General features: G+C 31.6%; 1 protein-coding gene across 1 annotated transcript; it reads right to left on the bottom strand.

Annotated features, from left to right (window-relative positions):
- Nucleotides 1-717: 717 nt before the first annotated feature.
- LOC110886666 (esterase CG5412) lies at nucleotides 718-25644 on the bottom strand. The gene is made up of 8 exons (XM_022134500.2): nucleotides 25544-25644; nucleotides 25198-25444; nucleotides 12187-12398; nucleotides 11261-11359; nucleotides 1913-1954; nucleotides 1668-1812; nucleotides 1157-1258; nucleotides 718-915 (listed from the first exon to the last, which is right to left on the bottom strand). The coding sequence occupies exons 2-8, from the start codon at nucleotides 25364-25366 to the stop codon at nucleotides 857-859; spliced, it is 828 nt and encodes a 275-aa protein (XP_021990192.1). The 5' UTR covers nucleotides 25367-25444; nucleotides 25544-25644; the 3' UTR covers nucleotides 718-856.
- Between the last annotated feature and the right edge of the window lie 2196 nt (nucleotides 25645-27840).

Raw genomic sequence — 27840 nt, 5'->3', positions numbered from 1 at the left:
CATGTGTGAACACCATACGTTAATGTCATCATCGTTACGCGTGTTACCAAGTCACAAACGCGATTTTGCCGTCGCAACGCGCGGCATATTCAAAATTCTAGTTATAATTTTTTTTTTTTGAACGGCCAACAAACTCAATCCCGAGCACTCTCGGGGCACCCACTGGACAAACGGAGTACTCCGAGAGTAACCCGAGTCCACCACCAATTCCGGGGAAAACCCGGTAACCCACCCGCCCGTAGGCACGACAGTGAAATTACCGGTAAAACCCGTTTGGCTCAAGGATCCAACCCAGGTTTCCCTGGGTCTCCTATCATTGCTCACTAGTGCCTCACTCTACACCAAGTGAGAGTTGAACCTGCATCTCTCAAGAGAAATGCAAGCCCTCCACCACTTGATCTAGAGATCATTGGCAAAATTCTAGTTATAATTAGATTAAAACTTTCTTCTTAGATATTGAATTTGTTGTTAATATTTAATGCCGTCATTACATTTTGAATTTGTTGTTAATATTTAATGACGTCATTACATTTTGGTGACGAAAAACATTTGTTTGCACTAAAATATAATTATTCCAACACAAAAGAACTTTTTCATCAAAAGGTGTTTCCTTAATTCCCACATTTTTTTCCGGCCAAACTAGTTTTTTTTTAAACAAAAATATTCATAAGTCTCTAAGGTCCTCATATTTTTTAAGTTCTCTGACGAACCCACTCATATATAATAACTCGATTTAAAACTTTATTCTTACATATTGCATTTATTGTTCATATTTAATGCCGTTATTACAATTTGGTGACGAAAAACATTATTTTGTACTAAAATATAAATATTCCAATACAAAAGAACCTCTTCATCAAACAATTGCCTTAATCTTCTTAAGGAACTCAAACATGATCTTCAATCCATCTTCATCTGCATGAAATTAACAAGGAAGCATTTTCTTTTAATGAAAATAATTTATTTTACGTAAGTATTATGCACAGTTTATGTTTATTCTTTGAACAATAAATTATCCGTATCTTAATGGGAAAACGCATTAACAAAATGAAATAAGTATGCCGGTTCTAATCAACATATTTTTTGTGATTTTTTTAATTAAATTTCTAAAAATGATTCATGCATTAATCTATAGTTAATATGAAATGAAACATACCTAATTTTGGCACCTCATGACCACCAAGGTGGAATATTACAAGAGGATCAACATATGCTTTCACGAGTTCTGGTGCATCTTCCCTTGCAATGTCAGTCTCACCTATACTCGGGGAAACTATTAGTTAGCTTCAATTCATGTTAATTTACATTTACACCTACTTTAAAATAATATTTAGTGTCCTAGAATTGTTTATATATAAAATCGCATTTCAAAAATCTTAATAAGTACACTAATATCATACAAAACAAACTTTCAACTTAACAAAAACAATCTTTAAACTTTTAATATATATCGATTTTAACCTTGTACATACTAATTATAATAGGTAATAATATTATGACCTAATGCACTTCAACTTAAAGAAGTACTTTGATTTACTATACAAGTTAAATGTATTTTGAAAGTTCTTTTAGAGATTTATAATTAGTATGTAAAATACTTGATGCCAATGGTTAAAATACGACGTTAGACAACATAAATTTCTTCATAGTTGTAAGTATTCTATTACCAAAAATATGGAGTGATGGAATGTTTATCGGAGTAGAGAACGCTGTTTCAGCGAGCTTTGGTAATGGAAATTTCGCCCCTCCAAGTTTAGCTCCGGATATAATAATAACATGCTCGATTTTCTCAACTTTTGTGAGACATGCACCCTTAAAAATGAATCAATGATGATGATTGAGGTTAGGGTTAAAAAAACACCCAAATAATCAAACCATAACTGAAGAAACTAAACTAATTTACGTCACTTACGTGTGCTTGCATTCCGGGCAATGCACCTGCCACGACGGCTCCCTGTTTATGTTGTAATAAAAATTAGCTTTTCTTATTTTAAGTCATCATAATAGAAGAAAGAACCATCTAATTATACAATAGATAATTTGGCTCGGTCGAAAATATTTTTCATAAAAAGAATGAAACATAAAATTCTAGCAACTATAACACATGCATCTAACTGCTCACCGTTATACGCATCTCAATTCAACAATATATATATTTGGAAATAGATCATGAGAAAACTCCTCTTCGTGATATAATTGTATACCCATTACTAAATTCTAAGAAATAAACTTTGAAACCCAAAAAATTAAATCTTAAAATCCAAAAAACTATATTCTAAACCCTAAAAAGCTAAACCAGTCTCAACGTTGTCTGTGTTCGCGTGGGTGGCCTTTCCCCAATGGATCTATCCGGGTGGCCAGACTTGTATAGTACTCGTTGGTTGTTTAAAAAAATAAAGGCTAACACCTAAAAGCTAAAACCTAAATGCTAAAACTAAACTTAAATACTAATCCATAAACTCTAAGAGCATTCACATCCAGCTCCCTATAAATATACATACATTCCACTAAAAAACAACTCCTATATCAATATATTTCCACTAAAAACAAATATTTTTTCTATCTCCTTTTCAATTAAATTATTTTTTATACCTTATTATTACATTTTTCTCTCTACTTCACTCACAACCACTTTCAATATATATTAAAAATTATAGTGGGTGAACAGTGGTCCCCCAAATATACAGATTAACAGTAACATTTTATCTCTCCTCCACTCACAACCACTTTTTATACTCTTTATACTTTAAAAACCCCACACACAGATTTTGATTCCCAGGATGTGAATGCTCTAAAACTCTTTCTTTGTGAGAAAACTCTTCATCCTGTGAGAAAACTCTATCAAACGATTGATATTTGTGTTGATTTTTTCTGTGGGGCTGAAGATTTAAATTTTAGAGTTTAGGGATTAGCTTTAGCATATCATTTTTAGCTTTTAGAGGTCAGCCTTTTTAGTTTAGCTTTTAAAGTTTATGATTTATTTTTAAAGTAAGGTTTGGAGTTTAAGGTTTAGTAATAGATTGCTAGAGTTTTCTTAAGAAAAGAAGTTTTTTTATGATCCTTCCCCTAATATACATATATATATATGTATATGTATATGTATATATATATGTGTATGTATATATAAGGGAGGGATAGAAAAAAAAACTCATATTAGTTAAAAACTAAAAAAACCTTAAATGAATGGACCTCCTTTTGCCACGTGTTACACCTTGTTGCAGACTGTGTTAAATGTAACAAACAGAGGCTGTCACGTGTTACGTTTAGCAGCTTTTGCAGACTTTCAGTTTTTTCTAAAAAAGTAAAAGTTGTTACGTGACACGTGGCAGCCTCTAATTATTACACGTAACACGTCTTCAAAAAGGTGTAACACGTGGCAAAAAGAGGTTTATTCATTTGATTTTTTTAGTTTTCTTAACTTATATATGATTTTTTCCGATAACTGCCCTATATATGTTTGTGTGTATATATATATATATATAGGATCATGAGAAAACTATTCTTTGTAACAAAACTTTATGTAACCATTACAAACCCCTATACTCTAAACCCAAAAAAACATTATACGCTAAGTGCTAATCTCAAAACTCTAAAAATTAAACCCTAAAAACTAAACCTTTAAAAAAAATTCAACAGAAATATAAATCGTTTGGTAGAGTTTTCTCATAAAAAAGAGTTTTCTGATGATTCTCTCCCTATATATATAGGGGTAGGTTCATTGAGGAACTATAAAAAAGTTAAGAACCAAGAAATCACTAATTTTACATGAAAAAAATATTAAAAACCATTTTTTACATAACATTTTTCATATAAATATATGTAAAAGTTGTTAAAAAATGTTTTTCTAAAAACAAATTATTTTTATATTTTTAACCTTTTTATTTTACTATTTTTTAAATTATTTATTAGAACGGTTTCTCCATGTAAAAGTTGTGAAAACAATTAGGTAAAAGTTAACTTTTTACAAATAAAAATGATTTTTTATGGGTTATTTACATGGTTACTTAATTCCGCATTTTTTGGTCCACATTAACCACACTATTTACTTACATATACATTTACAAAGGCGGCAATAATACTGCCACCACATCGGTAGAAATTGGGCTGCTGCCCTTTCTCTTTTTTTTTTTTTTTATAATTTAATGTTTGTATAATATAATATAATTATAATTGTCCTTTTGAAAATTACGATTTCGCGCTCAGTTCAAAATTATGCTTTTACCCTCAGCTCAAAATAAATTTATGCTTTTATCCTCAGCTAAAAATTACAATTTCGCTCTTAGTTCAAAACTATGATTTTCCCCCGGTTCAAAACAAAATTTTGGTTTTGTCCCCCAGCTAAAAATTACGCATTTGCTCTCAGTTTAAAATTATGAGTTTGCCCTCTTTTAAAAACTTATGATTTTGCCCTCAGTTAAATCTGGAGTCTTGCCATCGTTTTAATATTTTTTTTCAAAACTATTGTAGTTTTTATTTTACTTGATTTACTCAATCTAACTTTTTGTCAAGCAGGTGTCCGACACTCGCTCATTGTTTATGACAATTTACTATTTTGCCCTCAGCTCAGACTTCTATGGCAGTGTTTTGGTTTAATTGGTTGAGTCGATATAATTTTTTTGAGATTGTGTTATGAGTAGTATGCACAAGTAACTAAAATACATGCGTACATGTTATTAAACTAAGAAATATTCGGCTTAGCGCCCCGCAATGCGGGCGGGGCATCCAACTAGTTATATATATGTAGTTAATGAATAGCGATGAATAGTAACTTTATTATTTTTTTATTTAAAATATTATGATACTTTATTATTATATTTACATTTAATAATATATTTTTAATTTTTTTCTTTCTAGAATTATATTATATATATATATATATATATATATATATATATATATATATATATAGTTAACGAATGGCGATGAATAGTAACTTTATTTTTATAATAATATATAGCTTTTTTATTATTTTTTATTTAATATATTATAATACTTTATTATTATATTTATATTAATAATATATTTTTAATTTTTTTCTTTTTTAGAACATATATTAATTTATCGATTAATTCGATGCTTCTTTAATGATTTACGTTTATAACTTTTTTCTAAAACTTAAGTACGTAGTTGTGCTTAATTTTTTCCCTGACATTCCGTTATATGTTTTGTTAAAAACGAAGTTGTACTTAAAATAAAGTATTTATTTGATATTATAAAACAGTATGATAGTAAACTAAATCGTTATAATAGTCGGGCTTTCTAAACAACATGCTTTATTTTCAAATCGCGTTTATTTTATATTATCATTTGCTCAGTTTCGCCGCAACGCATGACTTTAAAAAAAACTAGTATATATATATGGGCTAGAGTTAGTATACAAAGTGTGTTTTTTCTAAGAATCCTTAAGAACTATTAGATTGTAATTATGGATGGATGAGATTGTTAAGTGCTACATTTTTAGTGATTGATTTAATGGCATAAGGGTATAAATGTAATTTCCGCATAGGGGTGTTCAAAAAACACGCGATTCGCAGCTCGCTTGGAAAAAGTTCGAAAAAAGCTCGGCTCGAAATTGGCTCGGTTGTAAACGAGTCAGCTCAGCTCAGCTCGGTTTGTAAATGAGCCGAGCTTGAGCTTGGTCTGGCTCGGCTCATGAGCTCGTGTACGAGCTTGATAAGGTTTACATCCTTATTTTTTTTCTCCCACATCACTTAAAAGTTAAAAACTAAATGAGTATTTCCCATATAAAAGAAGGTAAAGACAACGTAAAAAGTTGGGCTAACCTTTTATACTTGCATATTTAGTCATTCGGTTAAATTAAATTGCAATTATGGTCCTTAGTCTATGAAGAGATTCATTTTTAAAGAATTTTTAAATAGTAAATTTTGCGGTTCTTTGTTATTCGAGCTAGATCGAGCCGAGCTAGCTCGAATTTTAATCGAGTCGAGCTTGAGCCTCAAACCCAGCTCGATTTGAAATTCGAGCTCGAGCCGAGCCAACTCGAATTGAGTTCGAGCTCGAGCCAGGTCGAGCTCGGCTCGACTCGGCTCGTTTACAGCCCTATTTCCGCATGTTTTAAATTTACAAACTCACATGCAACTTCTCTCCATCTTTTTAAATGTCGATGATGTTTTATACATAATTGGTTTTTTTAAATACACCACAATGACGAGCGTTTTCTTAACTTTAATATAAGTATCAAATTGATATATAAAAAGTTACGTTTGTTTCAAATGAGTATTTTTAGTCCGTGGTTTTTCCTCCTCTAAAAGCCAAAGCCTAACATCCACTTCGTGTAAACCTCTCTGCAAAGTTTAGATTCAAGGAAGAACACAACCTAGGACTTGGAACTTCAAGTTACGAATTCTCCTTCCATTCTTAACTAAATAAGGTAATTCCAAGGCCAAACTTGGTTTGTTCTGTGCTCTACAAAACCCCTTTATTAGTTTCTGTGATTGAGGGCATCCACAATCCGGATTAGATTTCTTGTATTTTAGTGTTATTGAATAATATAATTTTGAGGTTTTTAATCTTGATTTAGTGTCTTGATGAAATGAAAGGTTTTTACTATTCATAATCAGGTTATATTAGATCATGTAATTTATAAGACTTTTTTGGTCATCTTTTGAATTTATTTCATAATTTAATACGAAAATCATTAAAATAAACTTTATAAATAATAAACTGAATTTTCCAAAAATATAAGTTATTGATTTTTTTTCTAAGAAATTTCATGTTTCATGATTCATCATTATTTTGTGATAAAATAAATAAATAATTAACTCACTTTAATAATTTTTTTTTTGTAAATTATTTGCAAATGAATATAGTCGAGAAAGCTCCTAACCTTCCAAGTAAAGATGTATCTCTATCTCATCTGGATCTTACAAGGTCTTGGAAACGATGGTGAAAAAAAATGTGCCTTATGAATAGGAAAAACTTAATAAAATATATATTTAAGTTTGCAAGAGTCCCTAAAAACGTAGGAGTTAGTTTTGTTGTGTTTGTTTGTTGTTTAGTATTCTTATGTTTTATATTTCTAGGGTAATCTCGTCATTTGGAGTTTTCTCACTATTCGTACGTTATTCCAAGGAATCAAAATACGCAACTCGTGAGTAGATCTTCCTAATTCCCCTTTTTACAATTAACTGTTTTGGGGTGTATCGTGTGTCACTTATTTCGCTAATTCACTTTATTTCCAGTATCAAATACATGCAACTCAATGTGTAATTATGTGTTATATTATGTTTGTTGTTTATTTGTTTACCGCTTTGTGTCGCAAATCATAACGCACATTGATCCACAGGCTACCCGGATCCCCATTACCATGAGTTGTAGCTTGGTATCGCCACAGAATTTAGATTCGCTAGTCGGTGGGCTTGAGTCTCGCAGTTTCGCATTTATCGCAGTGTCGTTGTTACGCATTTGTTGCAAATACACATTATCGCATTAGTTGGTATTTAATTATTCATTGTTGATGTTTATTTATTGGATCATTATATCACTATTTAATTGCATGTAAAACATTTTAAAAAAAATAAACAAAAAATGCTTTATTTAAATATAAGATTTATTAACCAACTTATGTTAACGCAAAAACTACTTTTACACATGGTACATGTGATTATGTTTGATTTGACGAGCTTGGGTGATGATCACGTAGGATTGCCTGAGTTGAATAAACAAGATTATTTATGTTTTCAGTTTTTGTTTAATGTATGGGTTATTTTAAGTAATTTGATTATGTGACATTTTAATTCATGGCATAGAATAAATATTTAGACTCTACTAGTTGTCATGAGTACTAGTTGTCATGAGTTGTGAACAATCATCATGCCCCGATTATATATATGTGTATTGATAATCAAGGGCTAGGATTAGTTCACTAGTGTTCACAATCAAGAAGATTGGTCACTAACAAACCTAACCCTATATATATATATATATATAGGAAGAGGATCATGAGAAAATTATATCTAAATAAGAACACTAGAAAACTAACTAAAAAAGCCTAAAAAAAGCTAACAAACATACCAAAATTTTTTTTTACAATGTTTTATAAAAAATTCGCTACTTTTTATGTATAAAAAAATTTTCAAAAAAAAAAAAATTTTTTTTTTGTACTACACATGTGCATTATATGTGTACTACACATGTGCACTGTATCCATAATAGTGCACATGTGCAATACAACAAAACAAGTTTTTTTTTATTTTTTATTTTTTGAAAATTTTTTTCCATGCATAAAATATAGTGATTTTTTATAAAAAAATGTAAAAAAAATTTTTTTTTTGGTATGTTTTTTAAGCTTTTTTAATTAGTTTTTTTGGTTTTCTCATTTAAACTAGTTTTCTCATGACCCATCCCCTATATATATATATATATATATATATATATAGGATTAGGTTCAAGAGTGAACACTAGTGTAGTTTGCGAACTGAGCGAACTAATCCTGGCCATACATGTGTGTAGATCAATGGCCAGGATTTGATGATGAAATACACTAGTGTATTTTACGATTTGATGATGAAATCCTAGCCATCCACGTGTGTAAATCAATGGCCAAGATTTGTTCACTTAGTTCGCAAATACACTTGTGTTCACTCGAGAACCCCACCCTATATATATTGTAGATAGTTCAAATGAGGAGAAAATATCTTGTAAGAAGATAAAAAATAAGTTTAAACCAATAAGACTTCTTCATTTGATATTTGTATTTAACGTTACTGTAAGGACCCATGGCATTATAGCCTAGTGGTATCTTGGTGGTGGGATAAAGCTTATGACCATTAGGTCATGGGTTCGATTCCCACAAAGGGGGTTTTTCCCAGATTTATTGAGTTTCCTCCTGAATTGGTGTATAGGCATTATTGCCTAGTGGAGATGGATATGATCGGGTGGTTCTGCTGGTGGCACGATGATAGTCCAGTGATCCGTTAGTGATCCAAATTTGCCGTTCAAAAAAAAAAAACGTTACTGTAAGGATAAAAGATATTTCCATAATTAAGTAATATGATGTATTTCGCTAAATTGGCTAACTAAATCAAAAAACAACTCATTTTCAAAATCTACAATTTCAACACAGACCTAATATGGTGTGGGATAAATGTAAGATAAACTTCAATGTTGGATATGTGTAGATTATACTTTGGATAATTTTTTTTATTAGTATTGGATAATTTTTTTTTTAAATTAATTAGTTAGAGTGAGAATAATGTCAATGAGGTAGTGGTGGAGTGGTTGGTAAAGAATTAGTGTTCCTTGTGACACAGAGTCAATTCTCACCCTCCTCGCTATTTTCTGCGGCATCCAGGTGAAGAGCGAATATGGGTGGCGCCGGTTCGACTTGGATGGGAGGCGAGGTATTACCGATTATTGTTGTTGTTGTTGTTACTATATTTTTGTCATTTTTACTAATTGTATTTCATTACTCGTCCTTTTTTCTATAAAATTGTATAAAGTAATGATTCATTCTATTCACATATGGGTAATCAAGCATCACAATGGAATGGAATGGAATGAACCATTTCATTACTTAGTCCATTCCATTCTCTTTTTCATTTCATTAGTTCGTACCAAATAGACCCTAAGTCGCGCTTAACAAATTTTTTACACGTGTAAATGGTAAAAATACACATAAGTAAATAGTTAACTTGGACATGTGTAAATTTTTAATATACCAATGCACATAATTTTTTTAATGTTGTATATCATTAATGATGGATGTATATATATGTTTTGGTTTTGATTTGTTTTTAAGCGACTTCTTACCATTCTCACCAAAGGTTCCTGTACAAAATAAATTTAACTTGAAAAACATAGGAAACAATAAGAAGAAACATGGGTCTTCGTGAAAGTTTTATAAGCAAGGGTATTTGAGTCCATTTACTACTTCAATCATTTTTTAAAAAGATAAATAACCTTTATATACTTCACTATTTAAATATATATATACCATAAAATCAAACATTTTTTTCTTTAATATGTGTATAACAATGATATATTTTTTTTATAAAAAGAATGAGTTTTAAGTGTGGCACACTATGCGAATAACGGCATTGCTATACCATTTTACACAGTATTGTTATGTGCCTATATCTGAAATGATTTTTTTATTACAAAATGTAATGTTTTGTTATGTAGTTTTATTTGATTTTTATGCCGCAAGAAACATGACATGGGTATCTAACAACACTGTGTAAATGGAATAACAACATACTTATTTACGCAACTTGTTACATATCGTTTAAAAAAACACTCATTTTTTATTAGAACAAATACTGGATTTTATGGTCTAAATTTTTTAAAGGAAATAATAAGGGATATAAAAGTTAATGCAAGTGGGCAAAATCTTTTTATTTTACCTCTTTCTGATTTTACTAACATTTTTATAATTACGAAACATGAGTTAATCTTAAACTTTCAAATGATGTGATCGTTGAGATCCTGTCCTAAACTTTTTAGGCAAAATCCATTTTTAAATTGATCACCCGTCTCCCTTTCTAATCATGTAATATTTACAAATGGCTGAAAGGCTAAAAGAGTTCTAGCCTTTGTTGTTGATTTTTTAGTTTAATGTAGTTCCGTCAACTTTTTAACACACAAATAAGTTTTACATACTGTACTTTTTTTTAAGATTTACATTTACTGTACTTTTTTTTAAGATTTACATTTTAAAATGAATAATAATTTTATTTTATATCATTTGACTATATATTGGTACATAATTTAAAACAATTCTTGATTCTAACACTGTATATCTATTGTGAGTAATTATATCACGTTGATGTGTTATTAATTATAATTTTATTTTATATAACTTAACTTTGATATTGATATATTATTTAAAACAATTGTTGACTATAACACTATATATCTATTGTGAGTATTTATATAATGTTGATGTGTTGTTAATTATAATATTGTGTACTTATATAACATAACATTAATGTAATCTTGATTATAACAATGTGTAGTTATACAGATATGTTGCATTAATTTACGTAATGATACGTAATAATACAGATGCATGTGCCCTCACTGAAAATACACATATCGCTTCTTTGAAGGCATCTTACGCCTCGTACAAAAAAAAAAAAAAACTTTGTACAAGAACTAAAATAGGTGTTTAACCAAGAGAAATATTTTAAACTCAAATTACGAAAGTTTTAAGGGTGAAATCATATGTTTCATAACATATTATACGTCACGCGTATTTAAAATGTGTGTGTTCTGAAGTAAATCATGAATGAATTTTTACCTGTGAAAAACCAAGCACACCGTCGAATGGTCCAAGCTCTACCATGCGATCTTCTATGTATGCTATGCCCTCATCAAAGTTTTCGAAGTTGGTATGATCCTTAAAGTTGATTGAGCACTTAAATATATTATGCATAAAATATGATATGCAAGTTATATCCAAAAAAAAAAAAAACCACAACACAACACATAAATAATGTTGCTTCATGTGTGGTATGTGTTTGTAAGTAGGCTATTCATTGTTTCATAAGCAAATACTACTTAATAGCATAATCTGATTAAAATACTTAAAAACGTAATTTGAAATTCATTTAATCATACCAGGGTCCAGTGAGTCTAACTAGACAGCTAATACAACTCGGCTACAAAACATGGTTTAATAAGTTAATAGAACATGGTTCCTCATCAAACAAACAGATAACACACACACAATACACATACATACATGCATACATGCATACATGCATACATGCATACATGCATACATACATACATACATACATACATAGGGTGTAGGGGGAGATATTTAATAGAAAATAAACTAATTTTAGGTTGAAAACTATGAGAACTATATAAACACTTCTACATAGACAGATTTTAAACGCGTATTTTTATTTTTCCCACTATACATGATTATCTTCAATGCGCTAAGAAGAAATACTTATTTCATCTTACAATTCTACACCTAAAATTGGTAATGATTAGAAAGTGTATATAGTTATACCCAATTTGAAGTATAACAACCAACTCTTAATAAAACATTTTTCTTCCAAGATATCAATTAATGCGACAATATTAGCACATGATATCAATTAATGCAACAATATTAGCACAACTTAGCTAGTGTCAATGTTGATTCGCAACACATAAACATGGTTTAGAAACACTGTTTAGTGGTTCAGATTGTAGGTTTACATGTATCTTTACCTCATTCGAGGTGAACCATTCAAAAAGGCCATCATCTACGGGGAATGGAGCATTGATGAATACAAAATCCATTTTTTCAAGCACAAAATCTGGCCAATTTTTAAAATGGTCTTTAAGTAATGTAGCATTTGAGCCATGTCCATGAAGACATAAAAATCTTGGTTTCTTTAAAATTCCTTTGCTATCCATTTCTACGATATCTTTAGATTTTGCTGCAAAAATAAATATAATAAGTATTAATCCAGAAAAAATAAAATAAAAACATAAATGTTACAATTCGTAAAGGATAACAATCTCACATATAAATCCATGATTCACAAAAGCAATATTACATATGTGATAGAATCGAAACATAACTTGTAGAAAAGAAATATTATTTTACTTTTGTCAGATACAAACATAAAAAAACCTTCGGTACACAACCATTCTTAACTTAAAATAAAAATAAAAATTATAAATTAAGAGAATTGTATATATACATTTGCACATATAACAGATGTAATGAAAGTTAGAAACTTGCACATATAACAGATGTAATGAAAGTTAGAAAAAGAGACATAGATTTTACATATCTATAACAAAAAATTCCTGCTAATAATGTGTTGCTAATCCGTTTCCATCCTTGTGGAGGTAGGACTCCACTAAGGGTCGACGATGAGCCCATTTATTTTTGTGATTGTCATGGATGAGATGTCCAAGTCGATTCAAAAGACAATGCCATGATGCATGCTTTTTGCAAATGATATTGTTTTAGTTACAAAAACTAAACGTTGAATGATTTAGAGGAATGGCGAGCAGTTTAGAGGGAAGACTGAGTAGCTTTATTGTGATTTTAGTTATGCAGAGGGTGTCACGGTTTAGAGGACAAGAGTTTAAGGTCAGATGGTTCCGCAGGCAAGTAAGTTCAAGTATCTAGGATCATTTGTACAAAGAGACGAGGAGATAGATATTGATATAGCTCACCACATTAGAGTTGGCTTGTGTACGTGAAGATCAGCCACTAGAATATTATGTGTCTCAAGGTCCCCAACTAAATAAAAGAGGCAATTTTATCGGGTTGTAGTAAGATCTACTATGTTATGTGGAACAGATTGTTAGGCCATTAAGAAAATAAAAACACGCAAGATATAGGTAGTAGGGATGAGGATGCTGAGGTGGATGTGTGGACACATAAGGTTAGATCAAATAAGAAATGAGGTTTTTATGGAAAATTTAAGGGTGACTAGAATATCAGATAAGATTAAGCGGCTGTTTGGCAACTTCTGAATGGTTAAGTGATGAACCAATATGAGGTCTAACCACTAAGTGCTGAACTAGTAAGAGGTCTGAACCATTAAGAGCCAGTATAATGTTTAACCATTCTGAGGTAAATGTTTGACTAATTCAGATTAGAGGTCTTAACCATTCAGACTTAGTATAATGCTTAACCATTCAGAGGAAAATGTCTAAACCATTCAGACATCTGCTCGCGATACAAACAGTCTGAACCATTAAGTGCTGAACCAATAAGAGTTCTGAACCATTAAGAGGCAAACAAACACCCCTAAGGAGGAGAGATTGAGATGGTTTGTGCATGTAAAAACGAGGCAAGCAACGATGCTGGTTAGAGTAGTGGAAACCTCACTGTTGATGGAAGGAAGGGTAGAGGTAGACCCAAATTGACTTGTGATGACCTGATTAGGTAGGATTTGATAAAAATGAACCGCTCTAGAGACATGATGCAAGATTGGAGTTTATGGTGACGTAGAATTAAGTTTAAGGATTTTTAGTGGTTAGTTTAATGTGGTTGACTGGTTTCATAGGGGACGTAGATTATCTACACTTTAGGTAGACTTTGAGTGTGACTGTCTTACGATATGTGTATGAATATGTTGCTCTATGATGTTATACTTACCTTCGCCTTATTGTGTTATGCTTTCACCACTTCTTTTTTCTTGGGTAGCTTTCTAGTACTCTTTTAGTGCTTATTGGTATAAAGCTAGGGGTCTCTCAGGTTGTAAGCCTTCTATTCTCAACGATAGAGGTAAGGCTTGCGTATATCCCACTTTTCCAAGATGCAACCATTAGCTTTGCTATATGTGGAATTTACTGGGCACGGTTGTTGTTGTTGATTTATTTAATTGGTGATGAAATTAAATATACAAACTATCAAATTTGTTACATAGTGTAATTTCGAGTTTTTTTTGAATATGAGTGAGTTTAAAAATTATAATTAGCCCCCCCTCTATCTCCCTATATATATATACATATACATATATAGGGGAGGGTTATCTTGAGAACGCTAAATATTGCGAGCTTGGCCGGTCCATCCATTTTGGTGGCCCTAATTGAGAAAAAAAAATATTGGGCCCTTTTCCACATGTGATTTTTAAAAACTCCGACTTGAGACCGGTAAAAATTTTATTGTTCGGTGAGTTAAAAGTTCTTTTTGTATGTTCTAAAGATTTTTTGTGTGCACATAGCAGGCAACTAGCAATTTATATCTAATATCATCATCATCATCATCATACTCAGTAAATCCCACCAATAGCAAAGCTAAGGTAGGGTCTGAGGAGGGTAGATGTAGACAACCTTACCTCTACTCGTAGGAATAGAGAGGTTGCTTCCAGTGAGACCCCCGGCTCGATTGTAGTTTTGTATCAAGCCTTGGACCCAAGACACATAACACTCAAACAATCAATCGAGACAGATACTGATTGGTGCATGTACCCCGTGTCTTTCAGCTATCAACATCACCACATGACGCATGATCAAAAAGAAATTGCAATTAGCAATTTATATGTAAGAGGCATACATATAACATGAGGACTCAGAAAATAAATCAAAGTTAAAGAAAGCCAATTAGCCATAAATCTGAAATCAATAAGCTTTCTAAATGTTATATATTTATATCATTGGCAGAAAACCAATGTTTACAAACATTTGTCAAATGCCTTAAAGAAAATTTTATTGCTTACATCTTTCTCATTTAATTTGTAAAAAAAACCTTAATAAAATAATTAACAGTCGCAAATCGAGAAATAATCTATAGATGATTGCATTTCCAAAATTGTTGACGCCCTCCCATAAATGATTACTCTTCTCTGTTCTATTCCATTGATTTTGGGTTTTTTCCTAGATTTTCTACCAAAGTCGTGTGTGATTCTCTTCCACTTAACAAAGGTACAACACAAACCCCTTTGATGTTGGCAAGGCCCAATTTTTTAATACATATAGATTCTTTTTAACGATGCCACTAATTTTGGGTCGCCCTAGGCCATGGGCCTTACCCAAACTCACTATTGGGCCGGCCATGCTTGCGAGAAAACCGTGAGAACGAAGGATAAAACCAATCAAAATCAATTTTTTTAATGCAAACCTTATTATAATTAAAATACAACATTAAAAAAATTTACTCTTTAAATAATTCATCGCTTCTTTCAAAAACACCCTTGATAAGTTTTTTACACATATGTAAATTTTCTTTATTTACGAATACATGTAAATTTAAACGTGTAAATTTAATTTCTAATATTGTATTCGAATAATAATAATGATAGGTGTAAAAAATAAATTTTGAATTTGAATTGTTTTTAACAAAGTTCTCGTGGTTTTTTCATTTGTGAGAGTTCTCACGGATCTCGCGATATTTAGTGTTCTCATTTAAACCCTCTCCTGTATATATATAGAAAAAGTATATCATACATTACAGCTTAACGTACTTCACGTACGACAACGTGCGTGATTTGTTCTATAACATACGTGATTAATGTTTTCAATATGCGTGATTATTGTGTTTCAACATGCGTGATTTTGGATTTTTGAGTTATAACGTGCGTGATTTTAAAATGAACGTGCGTAATTACCTGACGTACGTGATGTACGTTAAGCCGTAATGTACGTTAACCTTCCTCTATATATATATATATATATATATATATATATATATATATATATATGGTAGGGTTCATGCGGGAACCACCTTTATCGCGAGAACCATAAGAACCAGTGTGAACACAACAAAAAATACTTAAAAATGCTTAAAAAACACACATTACCCTATATATTAAATTTTGAATTCAATGAACAGTAAAATAAAGAAATAGTATTGGGTACCAGTACTAGTACCGGTATTCGTTTTTACCAAACAGGGTGTATTTTTGGTACCGGTTCGGCACCGGTATTCACCGATTTTTACCCTCAAATACCGGTGCTGTACCAGTACCGATCAGTACCGAACCGTACCGTACCAGGTATATTTGGTACCGGTGCATACTTTTGGGGATTTCGGTAACGGTATTTTCGGTACCGGTTGGTACCGAGCTCATCAAATCGCAACGTAGCAATGCAAGTAATTGCACAGTTTAGATTACTTTTCATGCACACAGTAAGTAAACTGTAATTCGTTTGAATGAGGTTTTATATACACAACTTATTTTGCTTTATTTTTTGTCTTTTTTCTGTAATGAATGCGTTGTAGCATGTAAAATTAACTTGGATATTTAGATTATTGATGAGCAAATCGTATCAAATCCTGTAATCAAACTGGTATCGTATCGGTACCAAATTAACTATACCAAATCATTTTCGGTACCAATTTGGTACCCACCTTTTGGCGTTTTCAGAATTGTTACTTTTGGTTCGACACCGGTCTAGCACCATACCTGTAATTATTGATTTTTACCTTCAAATACCATACCGTATTGTACCGGGCATTTTCGTTGCCGGTACCTAATTTCGATGATTTTCCGGATCGGTACTTTCGGTGCCATTACAGGTACCGAGCTCATCCATATTTTAACGTGCTAGCACCGTAATAACTAAATTGAAAACTACCGAAGTTCCAACGTGTAGGATGTGTGGGTCCTATTATTATATATTAGGTTATTTAAAATCGTTTTTTTAGGACGGAGTGACCATCCTTACAACGTCATTTTTATTTATGTTTTGATATTCGGTATCTGCTGCTGATACGTGTTTTGCAAACATTGGTTCCCCGCCGCAACGCGCGGGCGGAAAATCTAACTAGTTTTTTTAATTTTCTATTAAAATCGTAACATTTTACTTATAAAAAAATGAATTTGTTTAAATCCGAATAACAATAACTGATACACAAGTGCATATGTCATATTTCTTGACAACAACTATACAATCACTACCATCCGTAATATATTACCAATATTATACAATTTCCCTTCCGTCTACGCTACAATTTATAAAATTTAAACCCTTATAAATACTTTCATAAATATTTTATAAAATCACTAACGTCTTTCATATTGATGCACATGTGCATAGTGTATACAGTAATGAGAAAATTTTTGGTTATCATATGGGTTGTCTATTATTGTAGATCAATAGATGGAAAACAAATGAAGAATGTAACTTTTGTTCTGAAATCGATGAATAAAAGGTACAAAAAAAATGTCAGATGCTATGGATGATAATGCCGTAATGATGCTATGGAGGATGGTGACCGTAATGGTTAATCAACGAGTTAAAAAAGGTGTTTGTTATTTAATGATACAGTTGGGAAGAGATGCATATGTGCATCACTTTATAAATGATGTTGTCATTTTTATGCACATATGCTTATTTTGGTTAATTTATCTGGTAGTTGATAGTTTGCTTATATTTATCTGTTTATGATGTAATATATTGTTTGGTATGGTATGAAGGTTGGTGATGCACATGCGCATATTTGAAATATTATACATATTGGCAACGCATTATGGATGGTAGTGTAGACGTAAGTGAAATATATTATACATATTCGCAACGTATTATAGATGGTAGTGTAGATGGAATGGAAATTTTATAGGTGTTGTTAAGAAATATAAAATATGCACATGTGCATTAGTAATTGTTATTCAAGAATTATGAACTATGCACATGTGCATCAGTAATTGTTATTCGAAATAAAAAATTCAACAAAAAATATTAATAAAATTTATAAATAAAATGTTGCGAGTTTTAAAGAAATATGCACATGTGCATCAGTAATAGTATAACTTTTTAAGTAACTTTGGTTGTGTTCATACCGGTTCTCATAATAAATGGTGTTCCTAAATGATCTTCACCTTATATATATATATATATATATATATATATATATATATATATATATATATATATATATATATATATATATATATATATATATATAGGTGAAGGTTCAAATGAAAACTACTAGTTATTGTGAAAACTCGAAAACTAAATAAAAAAGCCAAAAAAACATACCAATTTTTTTTTTTGCATAATAATTTTCGCAGGTTTTTTTATATAAAAAAAATTTTCAAAAAAAAAAAAAAAATTTGTGTAGTGCACATGTGTAATACTATACATGTGTACTAAATTTTTTTTTTTTTTTGAAAAAATTTTTTTTTTCATATATAAAAACCAGCGATTTTTATAAAAAAAAAATTGAAAATTTTTTTTGTGTGTTTTTTAGGCTTTTTTTAGTTAGTTTTCGAGTTTTCACAATAAAAGTGGTTTTCATTTGAACCATCCCCTATATATATATATATATATATATATATATATATATATATATATATATATATAGGGAGCCGCTAGAATGAGAACCACCTCGAGTTGTAAGAACCGCGAGAACTACACCCCACGGAGCGCCGTTCGCCATGATTTTTTTTACAAGTAGATGTGTATATTATACACACAGCCGTAAAAAATCATTGCGAACGGCGCTCCGTGGGGTGTAGTTTTTTACACCACAAGTTTGTTGAAAAAAAAAAGAAAAAAGAAAAAAAATTAAAAAACACCAAACTTGTGGTGTAAAAAACTACACCCCACGGAGCGCCGTTCGCCATGATTTTTTACGGCTGTGTTTATAATACACACATCTACTTGTAAAAAAAAATCATGGCGAACGGCGCTCTGTGGGGTGTAGTTCTCGCGGTTCTTACAACTCGGGGTGGTTCTCATTCTAGCAGCCCCCTATATATATATATATATATATATATATATATATATATATATATATATATAGAGAGAGAGAGAGAGAGAGAGGGGGGGGTTAGGGTAACCTAGAGAACTCGCCTTACGAAAGGTTTTTTAAAATTTTTTTTTTACCAAAAATACTAACAAAAATAAACTTTTCCAATTTTTTTCATTTACGGGAGCCGTAAATGCTGTAAAAAGTGATGTCATGCTTATGTCATCAGCTTTTTACAGCTGCTGTAAGGGGCCAGAAAATATCATTTCGAATTTTTTACTTTTATTTTCTTACAACAGTCCTTCTAAAAACTTTAATCTAGGGGATATATATATATATAGGGTGGGGTTCTAAAGTGAACACTAGTGTATTTGCGAACTGAGTGAACAAATCTTGGTCATTGATCTACACACGTGTATTGCCAGAATCTCATCATCAAATCGTAAAATACATTAGTGTATTTCAACATCAAATCCTGGCCATTGATCTACACAAGTGTATGGCTAGGATTAGTTCACTCAGTCCGCAAGCTACACTAGTGTTTACTCTTGAACCTAATCCTATATATATATATATATATACATATATATATATACATATATATATATACATATATATATATATATATATATATATATATAGTGTGAGGTTCATTGGGAACACTAAAAAAGTGGGGAACAGTGGGGAACCGGCTCAAACGAACTCCGATTGGAATCATTCCAGCGGCGTTGGAACCGGCTCGTCAAACCCTAATTAGGATCTCTTAACCCTAAACCTTAAATCATAACCCTTAAACCCTAAATTTATTAGGGTTTGGCTTTTAGGATTTAGCTTTAGGGTTTCGCTTTAGGGTTTAGATTTAGGGTTTAGGGTTTAGCTTTAGGGTTTAGATTTAGGGTTTAGCTTTAGGTTTAGCATTTACGGTTTAGCTTTTAGGGTTTATAGTTTAGATTTTACGGTTTAGCTTAGGTTTTAGCCTTATTTTTTTAGCTTTATAGTTTAGAGTTTAGGAGTTAGGGTTTAGCTTTAAGGGTTAAGAGATCTTAGTTAGGGTTCGACGAGCCGGTTCCAACGCCACTGAATTGAGTCCAATCGGAGTTCGTTTAAGTCGGTTCCCCGCTGTTCCCCACTTTTTTAGTGTTCTCCAATGAACCTTCCCCTATATATATATATATATATATACATATATATATATATATATACATATATATACATATATATATATATAGCTAGGAGTTGTCTACAAAGTCCAAATTTCCTAAAAAGTGTAAAAAGTCCTAAAACATCAAAATATCAACCATAAAGCACACCTAAAACCTACAAATAACAAAATAAAGATTACTAAAATATCATATATGTGGGTTGTGTTTTGTATTTTGGATGACAAGACTCTTATTATCGAATGACAAACATTAGTGTGTTTTATGTTGATTAGCATGTTGTGTTTTATATTCATAGTTCTACAATTGTGAGTTTGAAGTTTTTATGGATTGTTATGGTTTGAATATGGTGTTTTAGTAGTCTTCACATTGTTATTTGTGGGTTTTAGATGTGTTTTATGGCCGAAACCATAGTGTTTTATGACTTTTTACACTTTTTAGGAAATTTGGACTTTGTAGCCGAGCCTCACCCTATGTATAATATAGGGGAAAGATAAATCGAAAACCCATGTGAGTTGAGAAAACCAAAATAAACCCTATGTAACATTTTTTTTTTTTCTAACAATAATAGGGAATGTAATATAAATGTACACAAGCATTTAAAAAAAAAATGAAAAAAACACTTACTAGTTTAAAAAAAATGTTGCAAATTTGTATGTTACATTTTTTTGGACATATATATTATGTAACCTAAAATTTTTAACATTTAAAAAAAATACTCGGTGTTATTTTGTGTTTCTTTTTTAAAAATGTTCAAATATATGTATATTACATTTCCTATTTTTTTAGAAAGGTTTCTTGAGTTTACATGGGATTTTTACAAAGGTTTCTTGAGTTTACCAAACTTAAGTGGGTTTTCTCTACTTCCCATATATATATATGGGTCAGAGTTGGCTACAAAGTCTACTTTTCCTACAAAGTGTAGGAAATGTTCTTATTGTGACATGTGTCCTCAAGGAATTATATACTAAAGGGCATAAATGTAATTGAAAAATTAACTTATTTTTGGAAGATTTATCTCTTAAACAAAAATGAAGATATTTAAGGAAGCAATAACTCTTTTAAAAATTCAAAATTGTAACTTACTTATAATAGGAATAATGCATACTAAATCATATTCTATTCTATTTTTTTTTCTTTTGCATCATTCACAAATTCTTTATGTTGTGTTTTAGCAGTTATTAGTTTATTCACATTGTGTTTTACCAGTTACAAGTTTATTCTCATTTGTTTTTTATCATTAACAAGTTTAATGAAGGACATGTACTTGTAGTTATTTGTTGATGTATTTTTTAGTTATTTGGTTCATCAATATGTGTTATACTAGTCAGTGGTGTGTATTTCTTGATGTTGTGTTTTAACCACATGTACCGGTGTTTCTTTCTTTCCATAGTGTTTTAAATATATGCACCATTGTTTATTTCTTTGCAAAGTGTTTTATAATTTAAGAGTTGGTAAATATTGTGTAATACATATATTGCAATGAGCAAGTGGTGTTTTATCAGATTTTGGCACACCATTCAAACTATAAACCACATAATTCTTTTAAATAGATCACCTAAACTTTAAAAGGCATATGCTCACTCAAACGCTCTCTTAAAACACACAACTCATCTTTATAAAACACATCATTCCTTAAAGAACACAATCCAAACTATAAAACATACTGTTATATAAAACACCACGTTGTCATATAAAACACACCATTGCTAGTAAAATTGATCAACTAGTTGAAACGTAATTCTTTTACATATGTAGCAATATGGTACTTATATTAAAGATAAAAAAAAATGCTTGTTATTATGGTGTAACTTTTTATAAATACAAATTACGTATAAAAAGTATTGACGTTTTAAAAAGATGGGGAAAAGTTGCATGTGACTTGCATGTGGGTTCCTAAATTTAAGGCATACTAAATTTACTTTAATACCCTTAATCTAAGAAATCAATTGATTTAATTAGAACAAATATTACAATTTTACCACTCATTTAATCTCATCCATCAGTTAGCCTAATCCAATGGCTATGATCACTTCTTACACTTTTTAGAAAAAACACACTTTGTAGAGGAACCTCACCCACATATATATATATATATATATATGGATTTAGAGAAAACGATGAAAAGTGTGAGAACGGTGAGAACGCTTATGGGTCGTCCGATTAAAGCAATCCATGGACTAGATTACGCGGTGGTGTTTTCGTAAATAACATCAATTTTATTATGTGGGACGCGCTTTATTAAGGGTAAAAGGGTCTTTTAACACTCGTATTCAAAACACCATCAAATGATAAAACGCCATACAAAAAAATAAAAATAAAACACCATTAAAAACAAAACGCCAAAAATTAGTAATAAAACGCGTTGAATATTACAAGAAGATGAAACAACATAGTAACTGAATTTCAGTTATTAAAATTTATTAGAAGAAATTTCCTCCTAAATTACGCGCCAAAAACATCATTATATAAACAAGGTAAAACATAGCTTCCATAATCACTTCAATCTATCCACTTTCTACAAAAAAACATCTTTAACCAAAAACGCCAAGTTAACCAAAACGCCAAAAATGGCAACAATCATTTCGTGGAGATACACTCTGGGAATCAGGCGATACGTCCTCCTTTTTGACAACAGAAGGAGGGTGTATGTTAAGATGGTCAGGGCAATTCTGAAGATGGAAGAAGAGATACAGAGGCGAATCTTATCCATTGGCATCGCTCTAGACAACGAATGTCATGAAACGCATATGCTTATGAAAGCATTAACTAACAAATTTGGACCAATCAAAGCAGATGTGAAGCCGGACCCTGTCATGACATAATGGCGTTTTGATGATGAAGCAGACATGGTGACGGTTACATACGACAGTGGAAAGCAAGAAGTCTACTGGCTAGAGAACATCATGACAAAGCAGCGTCTGGGTTTCATGGAATAATTGCATAACGCCACTTGTACCAACACAGAAATAGACTCAAAATTGGAGTTAATGCAAGACATGTTTAGGTGGAGGCTTCAGAATCTTCAGGAACAAGAAGCTGATGAAGGTGAAAGTGATGACATGGATGAAGATCCAGATGAAGATTGATGACAGTGATATGCCATCATGTGAGCTTTGTTCTTGATGATTATAAGCATGGAATAAAGGGATCAACACAAGTGTAAAATGCTATTTTGGACTCCATTATTACAAATAGCATCAAACAAGAGTTGATCTTTAGTGACATGCCACCAAACAAGAATATCACACTAAAAAACAGGTTGCCACTAAGCAGCTTCTTCTGAAAAAGAAGGGGTTTATGAAGGAAAGTTGGCATCTAGCTAAAGTATTCAAAAAAGGTTAAAAACGCCAAAAACAAATTCAAGAAGGAAGAGGCTGATGACAGTGAAGATTCGGAAGAAAAATTAGATTACCATTTTTTATTATTTTTGTTTTCATTTTATATTGTTTTGATATCAAGTTATATGTTGTTTTGTTATCTAATTCTCTATAAAAAAATACATTATTATATAAAACACCAAAAACTACAAACACCAAAACGCTAGTAGTATGAAAACTGGGAGAACGACTGCTAGCAAAGCACCTTGTAAAGGGAATTAAACGCCAAAAAATTCACTAAACGCCAAAAAATAAAAAAATTGGCCTTATTGTAATCTTATGCAAATATTAATGACTCTTAGTGAATTATTACTCAAAACGCCACAAACGCCAAAAAATTAACCAGAAAACGCTATAACGCCAAAAAAATAATATATATGACATAAAAACCAATTAATTTAACGCCAAAAAGTTTAATAAATACAATTAACACCAAAAAAAAAAAAACTTAGACGCCAGAAAATGTTATACCGCGTTGGGAAAATAAAAGAAGAATGAAAAGACAAAAAAGCCCTTCCGTCCTTCTCTATGCCGCGGGACACGTGTTGGGCCAGGATGCGTTCTCACCGTTCTCACACTTTTGAGCGTTTTCTCCTGATCCCGTTTCTCTCTCTATATATATATATATGTAATGAGGTTCGGATACAAAGTCCATTTTTCCTACAAAGTGTACAAAGTCATAAAACGCTACAATTTTAGCCATAAAACACACTCAAAACCCACAAATAACAGAGTGAAGATCACTGAAACACAATAACCAAACCCTACCAGTCCATAAAAACTTCAAACACACCATTGTAGAACTATAAATATAAAATACAACATGATAATCAATAGAAAACACACTAATGTTAGTCATTCGACAATAAAAGTCTTATCATCCAAAACACAACACAAAACCCACAAATATGACTTTTTATTAATCTTCACTTTAGTATTTATGGGTTTTGAGTGTGTTTTATGGTTGAGATTATTGTGTTTTATGACTTTTTACACTTTGTAGGAAAAATAGATTTTGTAGCCAACTCTCACTCTATATATATTCAACCCACAAATAAAAAATGTATTTTGTGATTGGTTTCCGATCATTCCCACAATCCGGTGGCAATTCTGGCTCCACAAACCGCCATTTTAGTCATCACTGCCTCTGCTCCTACTTCTTAATGGGAAATCGTAATTAGGCCATATTTGGAAGAGCTTATTTTAGCTCCTTATGACTTATTAACTTCTTGAAAAAGAAGTTTTTGTGAAATGGTGTTTGGGTAATAAGGTGAAAAAGATCTTTTTAGGCATTGAAAAGGAGAAATGAAAAAGTCACTTGGTTGTGACTTTTCCAAAAAGAAGATAAGTAGCTTAAAAAGTCAATAAAGAGAAATGTAAAAGCTCATCCAAACATGAGATCCAATTGCACTTTGATAATCATAAATCTCGCAGAATCAGGAAAGCTATCCATTAGTTTCATTTTAAACAATCCCACAACATATCCAGAATGCTAATTATATCTCATGTGATACACAAACGAATTAACACATGAACGTACCTAAATAGTCTTCAGTTATAGACACAATCCAACTCTCCTGAACCGATTCATCAAAGGTCTCATAGATTATATCACTCACAATGCTGGGAAAAGCGTATATCTCTGAAGCGAACAAGCCGATCAAAATCAAGCAAAAGAACTGCAAACAACACGTTCTCCGATTTTCCATAATCCACCGTGATAGAACCCTTAGAGCTCCAAAGAAGTAGAGATATGGACCAAGATATTTTTACTCCAATTTCTTCACCTGTCAATCATAAACTAAGGGCCTTTATATAGGCTTACAAAAGTGAAATAAACATGAAACAAACATAATGAAAATGAATGCACACAACTACCCACTAACCAGTAAATAAATTGAGCTAACAAGAAAGGAAGGAGGTGGGGTTGAGTTGCCCAAAAAACGAAGAAGATGATATATTAAAGGTTAAGCAAACTGGACTGAAACGTCCTTAGTTTTATGCCTCTAAAACGTCCTTAGTTTTATGCCTCTAAATGCGGTTTGACAGAAAATATGGACGTACGTTAATTAGTTGCATGGAACAAAATAGTCACTAAGCTGAAGCTTAGTGAATGATATGACAAAAGATTACTCTTTGGACTAAAAGAGTTAACACAATCAAACTACCGGGAAGAAAAACATATTTTACTCTAAAAAATAATACCTTAAAATCAAAAACATATTTCTAACAACGTTTAGTGATCAAGAAAATGCAATAAATAAATTAGAAATCACTAAAACTAGATTAAAAAAAACTACCTTCTTTTACTTAGGAGGATCCCCTTCTCTTCAGTGGCGAAACTTGACATTTCCGACTGGGGGTAGAAAATACCCAAAAATTTCTATAAAGCCGGGGGATAAAAAACGTGTATACCCAAAAATTTCTATACAAAAATTACACTCTCCACTACTGAGCGAAAAGTTCGAGAGGGTCGGACGCCCCCTCCCGCCACCACTAAGCTACGCCAATGCTTCTCTCTATGACTTTGTGATATATTTGATGCTTTTAACTTAACAACCATTTCACTGTCATCCCTATTAACGCGTGGAACTTAATTGTTAGGTAGCGGAGAATTTAGGGCACGTGTTTAAAAAAAAAATCTAAAATCTATATGTTAATTTTTTTACAAATCATTTTTTATAGTTTAGAAGTTAGCCTATTGACATTTGGTTTAGTAAGCTTAATACTAACTTGATTTTAAATAATAATAGTAATAAAACATTATGGAAGGACATATTTCGAGTTCAATCAGGGTATATGAATTCTCAGAAACGCCTGTCGGTATGCATGAAAAGAGTAGGTGTATAACATACTACAAGTCTAAGTTGGACCACTATATATAGCCTAATTAAAGTGGTCATTATTGGTATTCAATGGGGCAACGTTGGGGTTAGGTAGGGGTCCCGTCTGCAAGGAAATGAGATAGAAAAAAGAAAGGTTTCAGTTTTTGTTTATCTTCTAAAGGATTTTTACTTGTGCGGCATTCAACTTTTTACAGGTTTTAGTTTGTCCCTTAATTTTCATTTGACATACTCGCAATTTCCTTGAAGAGTAAACTGTCATTTTGGTCTCTGAGGTTTGATCATTTTTGCCACTTTAGTTCAAATTTAAAACCTTTTACATTTGGGTACTTGTGGTTTCACTTTTTTTTGTCATTTTGATCCAAAAATGAAATCAACTAATATTTCTCAAATTAAATCTTGGTATTTGTCCTTTTCCTTTTGGGGAAAATGATCATTTTATTATAACACATTATTAATTAAAATTATAAAATTAATTAATCCCCAAACTCTAATTCATCCCCAAAGGTACAGAATCATCCCTAATCTAAGATGGCTCCTTTGATGCTGTAGTTGAAGGTTGTGACGGTGTTTCCCATACGACATCTCCCTTTTACCATAATGTCACCGATCCACAGGTTGGTTGGAAAGGAAATAAAATCTCACTCTTGGAAACCCCCAAACTAATTAATTAGTCTTTAGGGGTTTTCCAAACGGCAACAGAATTCCACACAACAACAACAAATCTTCGAATCAAAAGAAACAGAGACACAATCAGAACTCAACCAAGCCGGAGACCTCCAATCAACACCGTGTCTCCACCGCGAGCGAACGGAGAGGAATGCGGCCGGCGACTGGCGACGGTGACGGAGACGGAGATGACTGCAGCGGAGGAGATTTAGCGGAGATGATGAGAGTGAGGGGACGAACAGTTGTACGAGATGAAATAGAGTGCCTGAAATCGAGAGGTTTGATTGTGTGAAAGGGGTGTGGTTTGCTGAACAAATTATTGTTGAAATTACTGCAGGAATTGGAAACTAGTTTGAGGTATGAAGAGGAACCAATAACTGCTTCCATTTATTGTTCAGTGTAGGTGAAGGTATAGAGATAAAAGGGGGATTGGAGGTCTCCCTGTAAGTGAAGATCGATAATGGTTTGGAGGGTTTGGGGGAAGATGATGTATGAACGGTCAAAAAAGGGATTACTTAACTTTATAATTTTAATTGATAATGTGTTATAATAAAATAATCATTTTGCCCCTAAGAAAAAGTACAAATAACAGGATTTAATTTGAGAAATATTAGTTGATTTCATTTTTGGATCGAAATGACAAAAAAAAAAAAAAATGAAAAAACAGGGAC

Source organism: Helianthus annuus, chromosome 7 (genome assembly GCF_002127325.2).
Source record: "Helianthus annuus cultivar XRQ/B chromosome 7, HanXRQr2.0-SUNRISE, whole genome shotgun sequence".
NCBI classification, from domain to species: domain Eukaryota; kingdom Viridiplantae; phylum Streptophyta; class Magnoliopsida; order Asterales; family Asteraceae; genus Helianthus; species Helianthus annuus.
The sequence above is the reverse complement of the archived record's forward strand: the minus strand, read 5'-3'. Positions and strand labels throughout refer to the sequence as shown.